Source organism: Typopeltis vanoorti, chromosome 17 (genome assembly GCF_054136105.1).
Source record: "Typopeltis vanoorti isolate ZY-2024b chromosome 17, IOZ_Tvanoo_1.0, whole genome shotgun sequence".
Classification (NCBI taxonomy): Eukaryota; Metazoa; Arthropoda; class Arachnida; order Uropygi; family Thelyphonidae; genus Typopeltis; species Typopeltis vanoorti.
Genome location: NC_143565.1, coordinates 63,292,042 through 63,307,378, shown reverse-complemented (window position 1 = coordinate 63,307,378; position 15,337 = coordinate 63,292,042). Strand labels below are relative to the sequence as shown.

Here is a 15,337-nt window from a genome sequence, read left to right as displayed (position 1 = left end):
AATTCTCACATTCAGTTTTATTTCCCTTTTTATATATGGGTACTATGAGAGCTCTACTCCAATCATCGGGAATTCGTCCCTCTGTCCAGGCTTTCTGAACTATGCAGTGCAGCCTATGTAAGACTTTTATACTACCATACTTCAGCATTTCTGGTCGAATATCATCTGCTCCTGCTGCCTTTCCACATTTTAAGCCTTTGATGGCTTTTTCTACTTCAAGTATGGATATGTATTCCTGACTGTATGCCAGGTCAACTTTTTTTTACTACTGTGCTGTCATCATTGCTTGTTTCATTTAGCAGTTTTTCAAAGTAATTACTCCATACTTCAATGATATCTTTTTCTTCCATTTTCATGTCACCTTTATCATCTCTAACTCCTTTTATAGCACTCTTTCCTCCATTCCTAAGCTTCTTCAACAACCTCCAGAATATTTTGCCACCTTCTTGATATTTATTTTCTATATTCTTGCCAAAGTCCTCCCATGACTTTTGTTTAGCTAGTTTTACACAGTGTTTAGCATTCTTGCATTTGTCTCTGTATTCTCTAAGAGCACAAGCTGACTTATTTGCCAGGAACTTTTGATATGCTTTCTTCTTTTTCTTCACTGCCTCTTTAACTTCCTGTGTCCACCATGGAGTTCTAATTTTTCTATCCTTGCAGACAACTTCACCACATACCTCTCTAGCTGAATCAATCAGGGTTTTCTTCAAGGCTTGCCACTGAATCTCCAAGGTTTGATTCCTGTTCTCAAACTCTTTCATTTTTCTTCAATAATCTTTGTGTATTTTAGTCTACAGTTCACATCTGAGAGCTGCTCAACTTTGATTCGCTTTAAAGCTTTCTTAGATGTTATTCTTTTCAATATGAAATTCAATTTTATCCTGCTCAAGACTAAATAGTGATCACTTCCAATTTCAAATTCTCTGTATACTCTGGTGTCCTGCACCAGGGAGAAAACATCACTATCAACAATAACATAGTCAATGACACTTTTCTTATTCCTTGCCTCTTCTCTCCATGTGACTTTGTGCACATTTTTATGTTAAAACATGGTGGTAGTAATAACCAGTCCATGTCCTGAACAGAAATCCAACAGATATTTGCCATTATTATTAGCTTTGCTCTTTTCTCCAAATTTTCTCAAAATATTTTTGTATGTCTCACAATCATTTCCTACTCTGCTATTTAGATCCTTAACAAGGACCAACTTTTCCTTTTTCATTGTGTCAGTTGCTTTTTCTAAAGCCTCAAAAAATTCCTCCACTTCTACCTTAGTAGAACCTTCTGTGGGACCATAGGCACAAATAATTCTCATTGTCCAGTTCCCCATTCTCATATTTGCCAACATTACTCTACTTGAGACTGACTGCCATTCAAGAAGATTAGCCTCGTATTTTGTGATGAATACTATGGCTACTCCTTCTTTTCCTTGATTGTCATTGTCTGAATATAACATTTTGTATTTATTGCTCAGAAACATCTCACCAGTTTTTGTCTTTTTTGTTTCAGTCAACCCCTATTATGTCGATGTGGTACTTATCTAATTCCTCAGCTAGCTCCATTTCTTTGCCATTTAGGCTTCTTACGTTGATAGTACTGATCTTTAACTCTGGTGATGTTGAGTTGGGGTTTGTTTTCAGATTTGTTCCAGTAGCTGACTTTTCGCTGTTCGCCCTGGTTCCCTGGCAAAAATGACAAGGGCCTTGTTTAACCGGGCGATGCCCCAGCCGGCATGAAATTTTGTCATGTTGTACCATCATTTTTTAGTTTGTTTTAACCAATAAGAATACAATTTGGTCGGTTAAATCCCAAATTGCCAGCCCATCCTCATTCGTTCAGTATCCAAGTAGATACCCAACAGGGTGCACCACGAAAAGGTGAGGATTGGACATTAGGTCAGAAGCCCTGGTCGGTTCTCCACAAACCTTTAAAGGCTATGTGGAGGTCTCCTCTCAGTTATACAGCTTTGACCCTTAAGCACCCCACAGGTACTTATAATGATCAAATTTCCCCAATAAGCACAACATATAAGGTAAACAGACAGAAAAGAATTTACCACGGTCATCTCATAAATAAAGCTGACAATTAAACTCCTGTTCTCATTTGTTACTTATCAAATAAACATTCTCACCTGTCATGGGCAAGTACATGAACATCTTTTTTTAAGCTCTGCCTATCAACAATCTTCCTCCAAATTAGCCTATTACTTGTCACACTCCAATATTGTCATATTTGATATTTTGGCCTTCTAGGGCACTTCTATATAATCAACCAGTGTTTCTGACCAAATATCCAATCGTAACATTTTCATGATGTGCATATTAATAGAATTCTTCGTGGATATAGGATGAGCTTGTCATTTGGGGCCTATCCAACCAAACTATATTCTGTATTGGCTTAAACCACAAACAAGTATAATGACACAACACAATCATGTATCATCTTGGCTGGGGCACTGCCCAGTTAAACTAGGTGGTCACTGTTCTTGTCTGGAGCTACCAAGACATTCTCAAAGTAGGACATCATTGTGAGATTCCAGTAGGAATCTCATAATGATGTCCTACTTTGAGTCACAATGATGTCACAGAAAGGCCATTAACCTTACTGATTTTATTGAGGAGAAGATGATGACTACAAAAACAGGTGATATACTTCTAAATGAAAACTATAATAGACAGTTATATTCAGCAGTAGTTATCAAGGAAAGGAGTAGGTATAGTATTCCATACTAAATCATGCAATTGATTTATTATGAAATAGTAAATACTTACAACAGAATGGTCTTACAAAACATTCTGGTATGAAAGAAATAGAGGAATTTTTTACAGAGGACTGCTAACATAAAAAAGCAGGTTCTTTTAAGAGACCTGAATAGCAGACTAGGAAATGAATCCAAATAGAGAAATGCTTGGAAAATTTGGAGAAAAGAGCAACACTAATAATGTTCTTCCAAACTGGCCACCATCACCCCCCCCCCCACTTTTTCAAAGACAATAAGAACAAGAGCAGTTCTTGTTCTTATAGCAGACTATAAGAACATAGTGGTGATCAAACAAACTTCCCTTCCTCCTCATTAATTCCACAGATCACTGTTCTTTGTAACAGCCTTCCTAACTCTTGTTTCCTCAAAGACCTTTAGCTGCTCAAGAAATGCATCAAGTCCTTTTAAACTCCCTAACCTTGGTCCAAACACAGCACTGATGTGCTATATGTTTTGCAACCTTTTTGTGTGTGGGTAAATTTGTGTGTATATGTATGCAAGACAAGATTCAAACACATCAGCCTTTCCTTTTCAACTGTAGGACAAATGCTCTTATCTTAAACCTCTGATTCATGTACAGCAAAAGATTGCTATGTTAAGAAGAATACTGAAGAGTAAAGATAAGAATGTTATTGTTCCTCCCCCTCCCCCCTTGGATTTCTGGTAAGGCGAAACAATGGCTGAATTGCAAAGACAGGTAATTAAAATAACATAAGTACTAGGAAAGAATGATAAATTACCCTGGAATTGAAGAAGAGTTTAATGAGCAAATGAGGGAACAGATTTCTCTTATAATGAATAGGTGAAATGTGTTGCTGAGGTGAATAAGTTTAAAGAAATGTGTTACAGATGTTGTATCAGAATGAATCATGAGACTTCTTTATGTACTGTGATTCATTTAGTAATTAAACTACAGTCATTTCAAGTTACTAATTTATTAAAAAACTCAAATATGGGAAACATGTTTGCAGTGAAAGACATTTCACAAATAAAAATTATTAATTTTTTTGGTTTGAATTAGTTTTGAAATTACAATATCATGGATATCATGGATTCAAAACTGTTGTTAGTCACAAATAAATTTCTGATGTGAACAAATTACATTATCATAATGCTATAAAGCTATATACATACCTTATAAGCTACTCTCCACACTTTCTTGTCTGACTCTGTCCTGCATTCCCAGCAAAAGACAACAATTCCTCTCTCCTGAAGTAGAGAACGGCAAACTTCTCTCAGTAGACAGGAAGTTAAGGATAAGTTTGAGAGGCTAAAACTATCCAGGAATCGAGCAATGTGTTGTAGTATCTTTAAAAATTTATTGTTTAGTATTAGTATTAGGATTAGAAAATGCTTCACGTTTATTATTTCTTCTATTAAAAAATAAATACATAAAGGTGTCATAACATGATCATAACCATTCAAAATTTCCTTTCAATATTGAAACTACCATAACAAACTTGGAAAACACACGATAACCAGAAGGACTGTCAAAATAGCACTACATGATAATTTTTAATAGCTAAATTTTACATAGACAAAGCTAATGTGCAAGTTTTTTTTTTCTAATTAAACCTTAACACGCAATTAGGGTAAGGAAGTCATTTTGCCTCCTTATAAGGCCATGATATGACCTCACTAGGATAATTATTTTTTATAAAAATCAAGTGGATATTAGACCCAGCATTATTTCAAAGCAGAGTGTAGAAACTATGAAAGTTTCATAAAAATAAGCTGACCAGAGAGCTTACAGGAATATGTCCACTGGCATTTACTAGTTGCCCTAGCGTGGACCACTTTAGAAAACATGCACAGTGCCCAGGAATCCATATATTCGCTTTCTAATTTGGTCCATTTTTAAGGTTTCACTGGCCTGACAGCTATTTTGAACTGGTTGGTTCTCATCAGAGACCAGGCAGAAACCTTAAGAGAGCAAAAACTCTCTTTCAATACTAAGGAACTTGAAACATCAGAGAAGTGTATTTTTCGTAAGCAAACTCTCGGTCGGTGCGTAAAAGTATTTATGAAAATAAAGAGCCAAAAGGCTTCAGTTCAGCAATGCAAAAATTATAAAAATCAAGTAGATATTATATCCAGCATTATGTCAAAGCTAAATGTAGAAACTATGAAAGTTTCGTAAAAATAAGTTGACCAGAGAATTTATGGGAATACGTCCATCGGCATTTATGAGCCGCCCTAGCATGGACCACTTTAGAAAACATGCACACTGCCCAGGTGTCCATATGATGTTTCAAGTTCCTTCATTAAAAGAGTTTTTGTGCTCTTAATGTTTCTACCTGGTCTCTGACGAGAACCAACCAGTTCGAAACAGCTGTCAGGCCAGTGAAACCTTAAAAAACATTGACCAGATTAGAAAGTGAATATATGGATGTCAGGGCACTGTGCACGTTTTCTAAAGTGGTCTGCACTAGGGCCACTCATAAATGCCAGCGGGCGTATTCCCATAAGCTCTCTGGTCAACTTATTTTTACAAAACTATCATAGTTTCTACATTCAACTTTGAAACAATGGTGGATCTAATATCCACTTGATTTATAAAATTTTTGCAATGCCAAACTGAAGCCTTTTGGCTCTTTTAGTAAATAATTACTTTTTTGTTTCTGTGGTGATGCTGATATATTGAAAAGAGTGCAAAAATTATTTTTTGCACTCTTTTCAAATGTTAAAGATAAGACTGGTTTTGTGGAATACAAATTATGAAGACTGATTAAGAATTTGTGGACTGCAGACTAGCCAACAGGAGAAAGAAGGGGCTGTAAGGATCACACAGGATACTACTAGATGAAATTTTTCATTTTATGGAGGATAGAGAGAGGAAATCTATGGGTCAAGAATGAATGCAGTGAAGAAGAGTGAGAGCTAAATTTTTCTCTGGTGAAGGTGATGTGTGCCCCCCCCCCCCATGATGAGCAATAATAATAAGATAATAAAAATGAGATAACTTGCATGATAGTATGATATTCACAATATGTATTTTCATATTTGAAAATTCAAACCTAGTCATTTATGGTGTATCTAATAATTTTCATTTAGATATACTACATTTTTTGTTTTCATAAATTAGCTGGCTTATGTATTAGGCAATATTAAAATAAAAAAAATATAAATTAGGAAGAGACCAAGATATAAACAAACATAATAATTTCCTCCTTTGTTTAATTTTTACTATAGTGTAATTGTGATGTAATGTAATAAAATGCAGAATGCACTTTTTTTTAATACAATGTCGTGAAATTTATCATTATAATTAAATTCACTTATCTTCATCCTCACAAAGAGGATAAAAATTATGTTAACAAAATAATTTTATAAAATTTTGAAGATGTTAAAACAGTAACTTATGGTTATGTCATAAAGTATCACTAAACTTCAGCAATGTTTTGTAATAGTGACTGAGAAACACATAAAGTTCACTGTTATGAACTACACTCATTCTTGACATTTGGCCAGCAAATGTCAAGAACTTATCAAGTTTTTATTTAATAGACTGAAACTGTATAATAAAACTAACTTTTTCTTACTTAAAAATTTAAAGTAGGTGCACATTTGTGCAGACATCCAGGAAGCAGCACAACTCATAACAGCTGGTAGGTTGTATTTGTTGTAGAGAATAGAAAAAGAATATAGTTTAGAGAACAGTAACAGAGATGGAAAGAGTGCTACAGGAAGACCAAAGCGATGATGGAAGAATGAAATTAAAGCGATGGCTAGAACTCAGTGAGAAAAGCTCAAGATAGGACTGACTAGATTTGAAGAGGCTTTCATCATCCAGCAGTGGACAGAAAATGACTGATGAAGAATAAGATAGTTTTGAGAGAAAAGAGTAAAAAAAAAGTTAAAAAATGGAATATAGACTAACAGATTTATCTGAAAGAGTATCTTTCAATGACTACCATAAGATACAAATCTAAAGAATGTCTCTCAAATATTGCTTTTAAATGAGAGACTGTAAATGGTTTGGAGAAAGTTACTTTACTTTAGCAATTGGACTACTATTGCTGTCAATACCAAGTTGTTGCTAGCACATATTTTGAATTGAAGATAGATAAATTGTTCTAAATGAGAAATTTATACAATCTGCTATGAAATGTCTTTTCAGCTGGCATTTGCACAATTTAAGCTCAATAGCAAAATATACATGAGAAATGGAAGAATTGGTATTCTGGAGACAGAATTTAGGAACAGTTTATGGAAGAATTGTTCACAAAAACAGTCATGTCCAAGTTCTTTGCCAAGATCAATTCTTTATGAATGTTTCTGAAGCAAAATAAATCTATAGTAAAACTTTTATTCTGAAACCTTCTGAGGTAGGACACATTTATCTCTTTTGTTTCACATTAAGAAAAGAAATTCCTCTTTGAAGATGGATGCTTGTTTGTATTTAAGCAAGACATTTACATGTGAAATGACATGTTTACATATAAACCTATAAAGCATTAGTATTGTAACAGTGTATACAATAGTTCAATATCTATTTTGCCAACATCAATATTAATGATATACACACCACCACAGGCATCCTCTGCAACTACAGTCCATTTCAGCTATTCCAACTACATCTTACATGAGATGTTCTGCTTAAAAGGGGGGAGGGGCATACATTTTTGTTAAATCAGACAATCCTTACCAAAGAAAGTGAAAGCAGGCAATGATGCCTACTTTCTTCTCCCCTGTTCAGTATCTATGCTGAAGACATCATGTGTGTAGCATTAAATGAGCTTAAGACAGGAATTAGGATAGGTGGTAAATTGATCAGTAATGAGGTATGCTGATGACAGTACTTCTTTGTAATGACAAAGAAGAACTAGGACAAATCCTTGACAAAGTTAATGAGATGAAGACAAATCCTAGTAAGACAAAGATTATGGATCTCAAAGAAAATACAGTCAGGAGCTTCCCTGACTGAGAAGCTCCTGAGAAACAAGAAGTGTACCTTAATGGAGAAAGAACTGAAAAAGTCAGCAAGTTTGTGTATCTGGGATCCATTATTAATGTGAAGAATTCTCTTCAGAAGACATCAAAAGATTAGGAATGGCTAAAACAACAGTTAGAGACTTGCCTAAAATCTGGAAGGGTGGTCTATTTCCATAAGAACAAAGTGAGGATTCAGTTTGGATATGATTCCATTCAAAAGGATGGAAGGAAGACTTCCTTCCATCCTGTCTGAATGAGGAGAGTGGCCGTTGCCATTCTTCATTCATATAGTCATGCGATACTTTATGACTACTTATCTTTTAAAAGTTAATTTCAGAGAGTCTAATTACCAAAACTGTGAGATTATCTTCCTAGGAGACTTTTAACATTCATAACAAAAACTGGTTCCACTTTCTCTAATTTCACATATCAAGATAGATATGTGAAGTTGGAGAAAGTTTACTGACAGAAAGTTGTTCAAAATTTTCTATCAGTAAACATCTAGCACAAATCATTAACCTACCAAACAGAATGCTAGATAAGCCTCATCGTTCTTTCAACATGCAGAACCTTTTCTTAATCAGCTTTCCCTCCAGATATGATGATGAATGTCTGTTTTCCTCTTGACAACTCTGACCATAATCTCATCTGGGTATCTTTTTTCCACAGATCAATCTCAGCCTGAGTATGATGCCAACTGGAATCACCTCTGAGATTTCTCTGCTCTTTTTCATGGTCAGATTACTATTTTTACTCTCCTATTCAAACACCTGCTCTGAACTAATAACTACAACGATCCTTACAGGAATGAGTACCTCCATTCTTCACTCTACTGAAGGTCTGCATCCTCTACCCAGGTATGCCTCTGCAGTTCATGATAAAAGCAACATATACTCAATGGCTCAGGTTGGGAACCAAGCTTCACACTCAGCTTGCACTGTAAGAAAATTATCAACAAATCTGAAGCAGACATTGCAAGGGCAAAATGCAATAAAGTTGCCTCCTGCTCAATTCACAGTCAAGTCCTCTGTTCCCTGACTGGAGTTGTTATGCATGACTTCTGTCCTTCCATCCAAAAATAGATAACCAAGGAAAATTATCTCCTAGAATACTGCAAACTGATCACCACCTTCCCTGATCTTTCAACAGAAGAACATCAGAAAAATTCTCTTTACTTTTAACAGTAATAACACTCCTGGCCTAGATGATATTCCTACAGTAGTGCTCAAAACTTGTACTTCAGAAATTGACACCCATCCATTATCATCTGTATATGCTGTCATATATAGATAATAATCTGGAATCTACTCAACAGCACGAAAACAAGCCCATACTCTAGGGTAGGCTAGAGGAGGAAGAGGATCCTTGGAGGAGTTGAATAAGTTCTTTAATTTTGTAGAACTTTAAATGTGACATCAAGCATTGTATTTGTGTGATATTCTGTTTATCTGATATCCCTATAATGTATAGAACTGCTAAAGTTTGTTGTAATCTAATTTATTATTTTTAGGTGCGACCTGTGAAGAATTTTCTTGATAGTAATTTTGCTATAACTATTTTTTAGAAAAGTATTGCTGATAATTTCCAATTCATGCTTAAATGCTTGTGAATTGGAACAAGCCTTGGTTTCTAGTGTGGTAATGACACCTACTTTTTGCATTGAATGATGGACATATTGGCATGTATGAGTAAGCATATGGTAAACAGTGAAGGAAAAACTGCTCATGGGAAGATGTGTGACAAGTGTATCCAGAAAAGGAAGTGTGTTTTGACATTCAATTTCAATGGTGAATTGTATGCATTTGTGTTGTTCATTCAGGTGGCTGAGAAGGCTTGGTCCAAAGCTTGGTGTTCATGGAGCCAGATAATGAAAATATTGTCAATGTACTTGAGTCAAACTGGATTTTAAAGTCAAGGAATCTACAGCATGTTGCTCAAAAGTTTCCATATAAAAGTTGGCAATAGGGGATACTAGTGAGCTCATAGCTGTACCTTCTTTTTGTAGATAAAAAGTATTTTGCCACACAGAAGATAATATCAGGCAGAAATCTGACAAAAGGGCAGATACATCAAAACTGATTCATAAAATAATTTTGGACAAGAATGATGTTCTTAATTTTCATAGTGAAGACTCAACAATTCAACTCTGTAATGGTGTCATAATCAGGAAAATATACATAAGCACAGGACACATGCTACATGACATTACACAAAAAGTAAAATAAATCTAAATGCTTTGTTAATCGTTTACCCTAGCCTGACCTCAGGTGAAAAAAAAAATAAATAAATAAAATATAAATTCATAAAATAAAATAAATATTTTATACATATCAGTATAATAATATACAGATGATAAGGAAAAAAATCTCTAAATAAATAAAAATAAAGTGTCTAATGTAGTGGAACTACATTAAACACATCTCTAGAGTCCTCTTATATTAAGGATTTCTTGTGCTGGTGTTTGGCCATCATGTTCTGGATGCTATATAGGTTGCAGATGGCTCCTCCAGAACCTATATAGCATCCAGAACATGAATATGTAATACAGCTTGTTTTTTTTTTTTCTCTGTGTGTTTGTGCGCACGTGCACGCACCAGATGATGATGGGTTAGGAAAGGAGGAACTTGTTTACATTTGATTTAAAAAACTGTATATTGTATTCCTTGGGAAATACATCAGGGGGAAAACTATTCCACAAACAGCAGTAGCAGGGATGAAGGAGGAGGAAAAGAAACTCATTTTGTGATTTTCAAGGTGTGCCATGAAGGTATGTTGAGCAGCAGTTGCAGATGTTCCAACGAGCTTAGTACTAATGGGGGAATTATTGATGCTATTTCAGATGAACATTTCTCGTGGAAATATTTACAGAATACACATACTGCAGAAACCAAAGAGTCAAGCATTTTGAAAGAGCTTTTAGAAGCTCCACCCCATATGTGAGAGCCGTATTCAATAGCTGGGTCGATTTGAGATTTGTATAAAGTTACCAGCTGTTCAGGGGTGAAGTAATATCTTGAACGAAATAGAACTCCTAGTTTTTTAGAGGCTGAGGATGCACTGGTTGTGATTTGTCTATGCCAGGAAAGGCTTGGTATGAGGGTAATTCCAAGAGAAATCTCAAATTGTCTGGAAATCTGGGTGTTGTCAAAAATAATACTGGGAGAAAATGGTTCTTTGTTTATGATAGATAAGACAGAAATTGGTTTTATTAACAAATTGACGAGGTTATCTGAATCCCATCGGAGGATGGCTTGGAGATCAGAAATGAGGGAAGTGGCAGTTGATGTAAAAATAATCATAATTTAAAATTCTGAATATTTTTACGGATTGTTTATGTTAGTATGTTTATTAGTTTTGGTTTCATAACACGCATTGTCGGCACTTGCAATGTGCCCGTTATTGATGTTATTTTGTCAAAGTGTAATGTAAAGCAGTTAAATATTTATGTACTTACCGGATTTGAATAGTTATGTTACTTAAAAAAATTTTATTGTAGTTTAAGTTGTGTTTTATGAAGACATTCTCTTGTCGCTAGCAGAGACAACGTGTCAGCCATTATACCCAACTTCTTACTTGCCATTTTCAAGGAGTGTGCATGCTCACTGAGAAGTTTGATGTGTGATTGACAGCTGACAAGAACAGCGTTCGGTATCAGAGTAATGGGTATAAACAAGATAGCATTCAGGAGAGAAATAAGAAACAGGCCGGCAGATATTTAGATTCAGAGTAAATTGTGTTTTTTATGTGACAGTCGGAGGAAAATTAATAGTATATTCCGAAAAAGGAATTGTGAAATTATGAAGTTTCAAAGTGGAATAAGTATTGATAAATAAAAGAAAATATTGCTACAAATGTTTTAAAAGGAATATTCAAGGAAATGCTAATCGGAAAGTTAGTAGTAGATTCCGAAAAGGGAATCATAGAACTGTGAGATTTTTTAAAGTGGAAGAGTTAAGACTGTCAATAAGCATTAGTGAATAAAAGAAGAAATTGCTATTTACGTTCTAAAGGAATGTTCGAGAAAACTCTGATTAGGAAGTTTCATCTGTCTTAAGGACGCTGGATCTAACTATTTTTCTATTGAAAAGGAGACAGAATTGAGTCAGGAAGAATTAATGTGTGCTATATGAGAGATGAAAAAGGATCCTGTGAAAATGAAGAATAAAGTCATATATCTTCGGAAAAGGGCCTTGACATAGAAAGAAACTGGCTATGAACACTTTGTCATTGTGCAAAACAAAGTGTTTAGTCTAGTCTTAAGTGTAAGTTTATTTTTTAAAAGGCCTTGGATACAATTAAATTTGTATCCAAGGCCTTTTAATCCAAGGCCAATATTAGTTATTGTTTGAAGTGTATATATATTGTATTTTGTTTTATAAAATGTGTTTATTTTGTAAAAAAAAAAAAAATAATAATAATAATCCTCTTTAATAAACAATGTCCTGTAGGTTGAGGTGAGTTGTGTAGAGTAAGATGTATCAAATGAAAGGGAAGAGTGCAATGTGCTGTCATCTGCAAAACTGTGTATTGGGTTGGAGATCAACTGAAGTAGGTCATTGATATATGGCAGGAAGAGGATTGGTGAGAGAATAGACTCTTGTGAAACCCCAGCATTAGTTGAATGGTGAGAGGATAAGGAAACCATCCACCATCACACATCGTGTGCATCGAGACAGAAACTTGGCAATCCAACTACAAAAGTCTTGAGACAGACCAAATAATGGTAGTTTGCTAAGTAAGCCTTTGTGCCAGACCCAGTCAAAAGCTTTGGAGATATCAAATGCAACTTGATATCTCCAAAGATATCACTTGAGATTCGCAACTACTCCATGGCATTTGTCAATCAACAGATCTGATATATGCGATCAGATCTGTTGATTGGCAGCAATGGAATCCATACTGGCAGTCGTTTATTAGGTGGGTGCCTTCAAGGTAGTATGGGAGTTGGGAATTGATGATTTTTCCGATTACGTTAGACAGGACTGAGGTGAGTGAGATAGGACAGTAGTCAGACAGCAGTGATTTGTCTCCCTTCTTGGGAGCGAGTTTAATATAGGCCAATTTCCAAGCTATGGGATAGATACCAGTGAAGTAAGAGAGCATATACAAGTGACCGAGGATAGGAGTCAATCCTGGTGTAAAAACTTTCAGGACAATTGGAGGAATGCCATCAGGGCCAGGAGACTTTTTTTTGTGTCTAATTTGGAGAGTATTTTTCTGATCGCTTTCTGGCAAAAGGATATAGTGGGCATTGTATGTTTGGTATCTGGAATGGTTGGGGGGCATTTACCATTGTCAGTTATGCATGCATTGGAAGCAAAGTGTGAAGTCAGGAGATGGCTTTTTCTGTGGTTGATGATGCAATAGAGCCACCTGGGTATGATAGAGGTAGGAATAGTGTTGGGCAGAAGTTTTGACCAATTGCACTGGTGAGAGACCAAAAGACTTGGCTGAAGTTTAAACAGGCTGCTAGTTTCCTGCTTTTTGCACTTTTGAACTCTGTTTTGGAAGCATTGATAGTTTTTTTTTTTAATCTATTTCAGGCTTGAGTATAAGCTCTAAAATAGGATGGTTCTTGATTTGAGCCAGTTATGGTATGCTTGATTTTTCATTTGTACAGCCTTGGCACATCTTTTGAAGAACAAGGGTATAGTTAGGGAACGGCAGTTCGGAGTAGTGTGGGGAATGTATGTTTCCATGCCAGTGAGTATTACTTTGGTGATAAGTTTGCTGCATATGTTAATGTTGGAAGGCTGGAGGCAATAGTCCATAAGGCACAGAAGTTGTGGAGGCTGTCCTACATTGCACTGTTATAATGCCAAACTACTCTTGTATGGGAGTGGCTGTGTAAGCATTGTTGTGGGGGGGGGGGGATAAGCACTAGATTGTGGTCAGAATTTCCTAGGGACACACTATATTCACTGCATATTTGGAAGGGTCGTTAGTGAGGAAGTGATCTAGGGTGTTTCAGGAGTGGTTTGGGTTATCTGGTATTCTGGTTGGCATGTGAACAAGTTGTATAAGGTTGCTGGTGATGGCAAATGTTTCAGCATCTCTGCCTGCAAGATTTGTGCAACTGGAGGAGGAAAGCCAGTTGGTGTTAGGAAAGTAGGACTGGAGAAAATCAAAGAGCTCAGAGTAGTTGGTTGCATTAGGGAAGCAATAGAGACAGCAAATGAATTTGACTAAGTGGGGAAGGGATATTTTCAACCAAAGAAGATCAAAGTTGGGTGATTCTAGGTCGGGTGCTTTCTTACAAGGTATGTTAGAGTGGATGTATGCATAGATACCCCCTTGGGGCGAAAGGAATTAAAGAGTGTGTAGTGTGGAAGGTTGAGATAAATAATGGTATGGGGAGATGAGATTTGAATTTCTGCCAGAAAGAGCAGGTGAGGTTTGGTACACTGAAGATGGTAGTGGACACTATTAAGGTTGGAGATTATGCCATGGATGTTGGTGAAGTGACTATGCAAGGTTCTGTGAGGCATATATTTCACTGCAAGCGCCTTGCACATTTCCTATGCAGTGTCTGCATATTGGTCTCTATAGTGTCACTTGATTTTTTCACTAACTTAGCTTGTTTGTAGTCTATGATCTAACTGTTTTCTCCATTTTGGTGTTTTTCTTCTAGTTGTTTTCGAAGTTGGCGACTTGGTTCTCTCTGGGCAAATGTTAGGTCTGGTCGAGCACGTATGCGTAATTGGGGACAAGTGTCTTTGAACTTGTTGATTGCTGTTATTAATTTAGATATGCTTGTCAGCATGTCACAAGTCACTTTTACAAGGTGTGGAAAGTAAAGTATGATCTGTCCTTTCTTCAATATCCAAAACCTTTTCAAATTCAATCCTTTCCAGGATGCTGGCAATTTTTATTTGTATATATTCCTTCATGCATATAAAAGTATATTTTTTACTGCTGGAGCATGGATCTTTTCTTGTGTAGGTTCATAAATTTTATTTATTTTTAATGGATTTTCATGTAATCAGAACATTTTCAGCATATTTTTTTGATGAAGTAATATTCATTAGAAGACTTAATGCATTCTAATGAAAAAGCAAACTAGAGATTTCAGGGATGTGATGTAATTGGAAGGTTGGAATTAATTATCTCTTTGACACTTTTATTACTATTATCTTTTCAGCATAAGACAGTTTTTCCACTAGATGTTGAGGTAAACTTCCTCTTTACTTTCCAATATGGAATATTCTGCACTGTCTTCATCTTCTCTTCCTCCCATCTTTGATATGCTTGAGAGTAGACAGGATGCACTCCAACGCATTTTTTTTTTTTTTTTTTTTTTTTTTTTTTTGTCAGTGCATTCATTAGTTTCATGTCCTTGAATGCCACTCTGAGCATGACCATATTTCAGGTATTTAAAACTTTGCAAAGGATTTGGAATGTGGAGACTTACAAACTAGGCATACAAACTATTCAAACAGACTTTACTGAAGAATATATGAACATATATTTCTTTTAATGAAGTTGAAATGTAAAACTTATATTACTAGTAGAGTCCACCAGATTACTATACTTATAAAAGTTCATCTTATGACCACTATTTGAGGTTTCAATTCAGAGCAAATGTTCTCATCTGAAAACATTGAGGTCTCACACCATGACATTACATAGCATGAATAG

General features: G+C 35.6%; 1 protein-coding gene across 1 annotated transcript in view; it reads right to left on the bottom strand.

Annotated features, from left to right (window-relative positions):
• The window catches only part of LOC150097443 (F-box only protein 30-like), a 210,001-nt gene that overhangs the window by 30,649 nt on the left and 164,015 nt on the right, over nt 1-15,337 (bottom strand). The window contains exon 8 of the mRNA XM_090407140.1: nt 3,899-4,072. Within this exon, the coding sequence (XP_090263266.1) occupies nt 3,899-4,072 (174 nt within the window). The remainder of the gene's footprint in view (nt 1-3,898; nt 4,073-15,337) is intronic.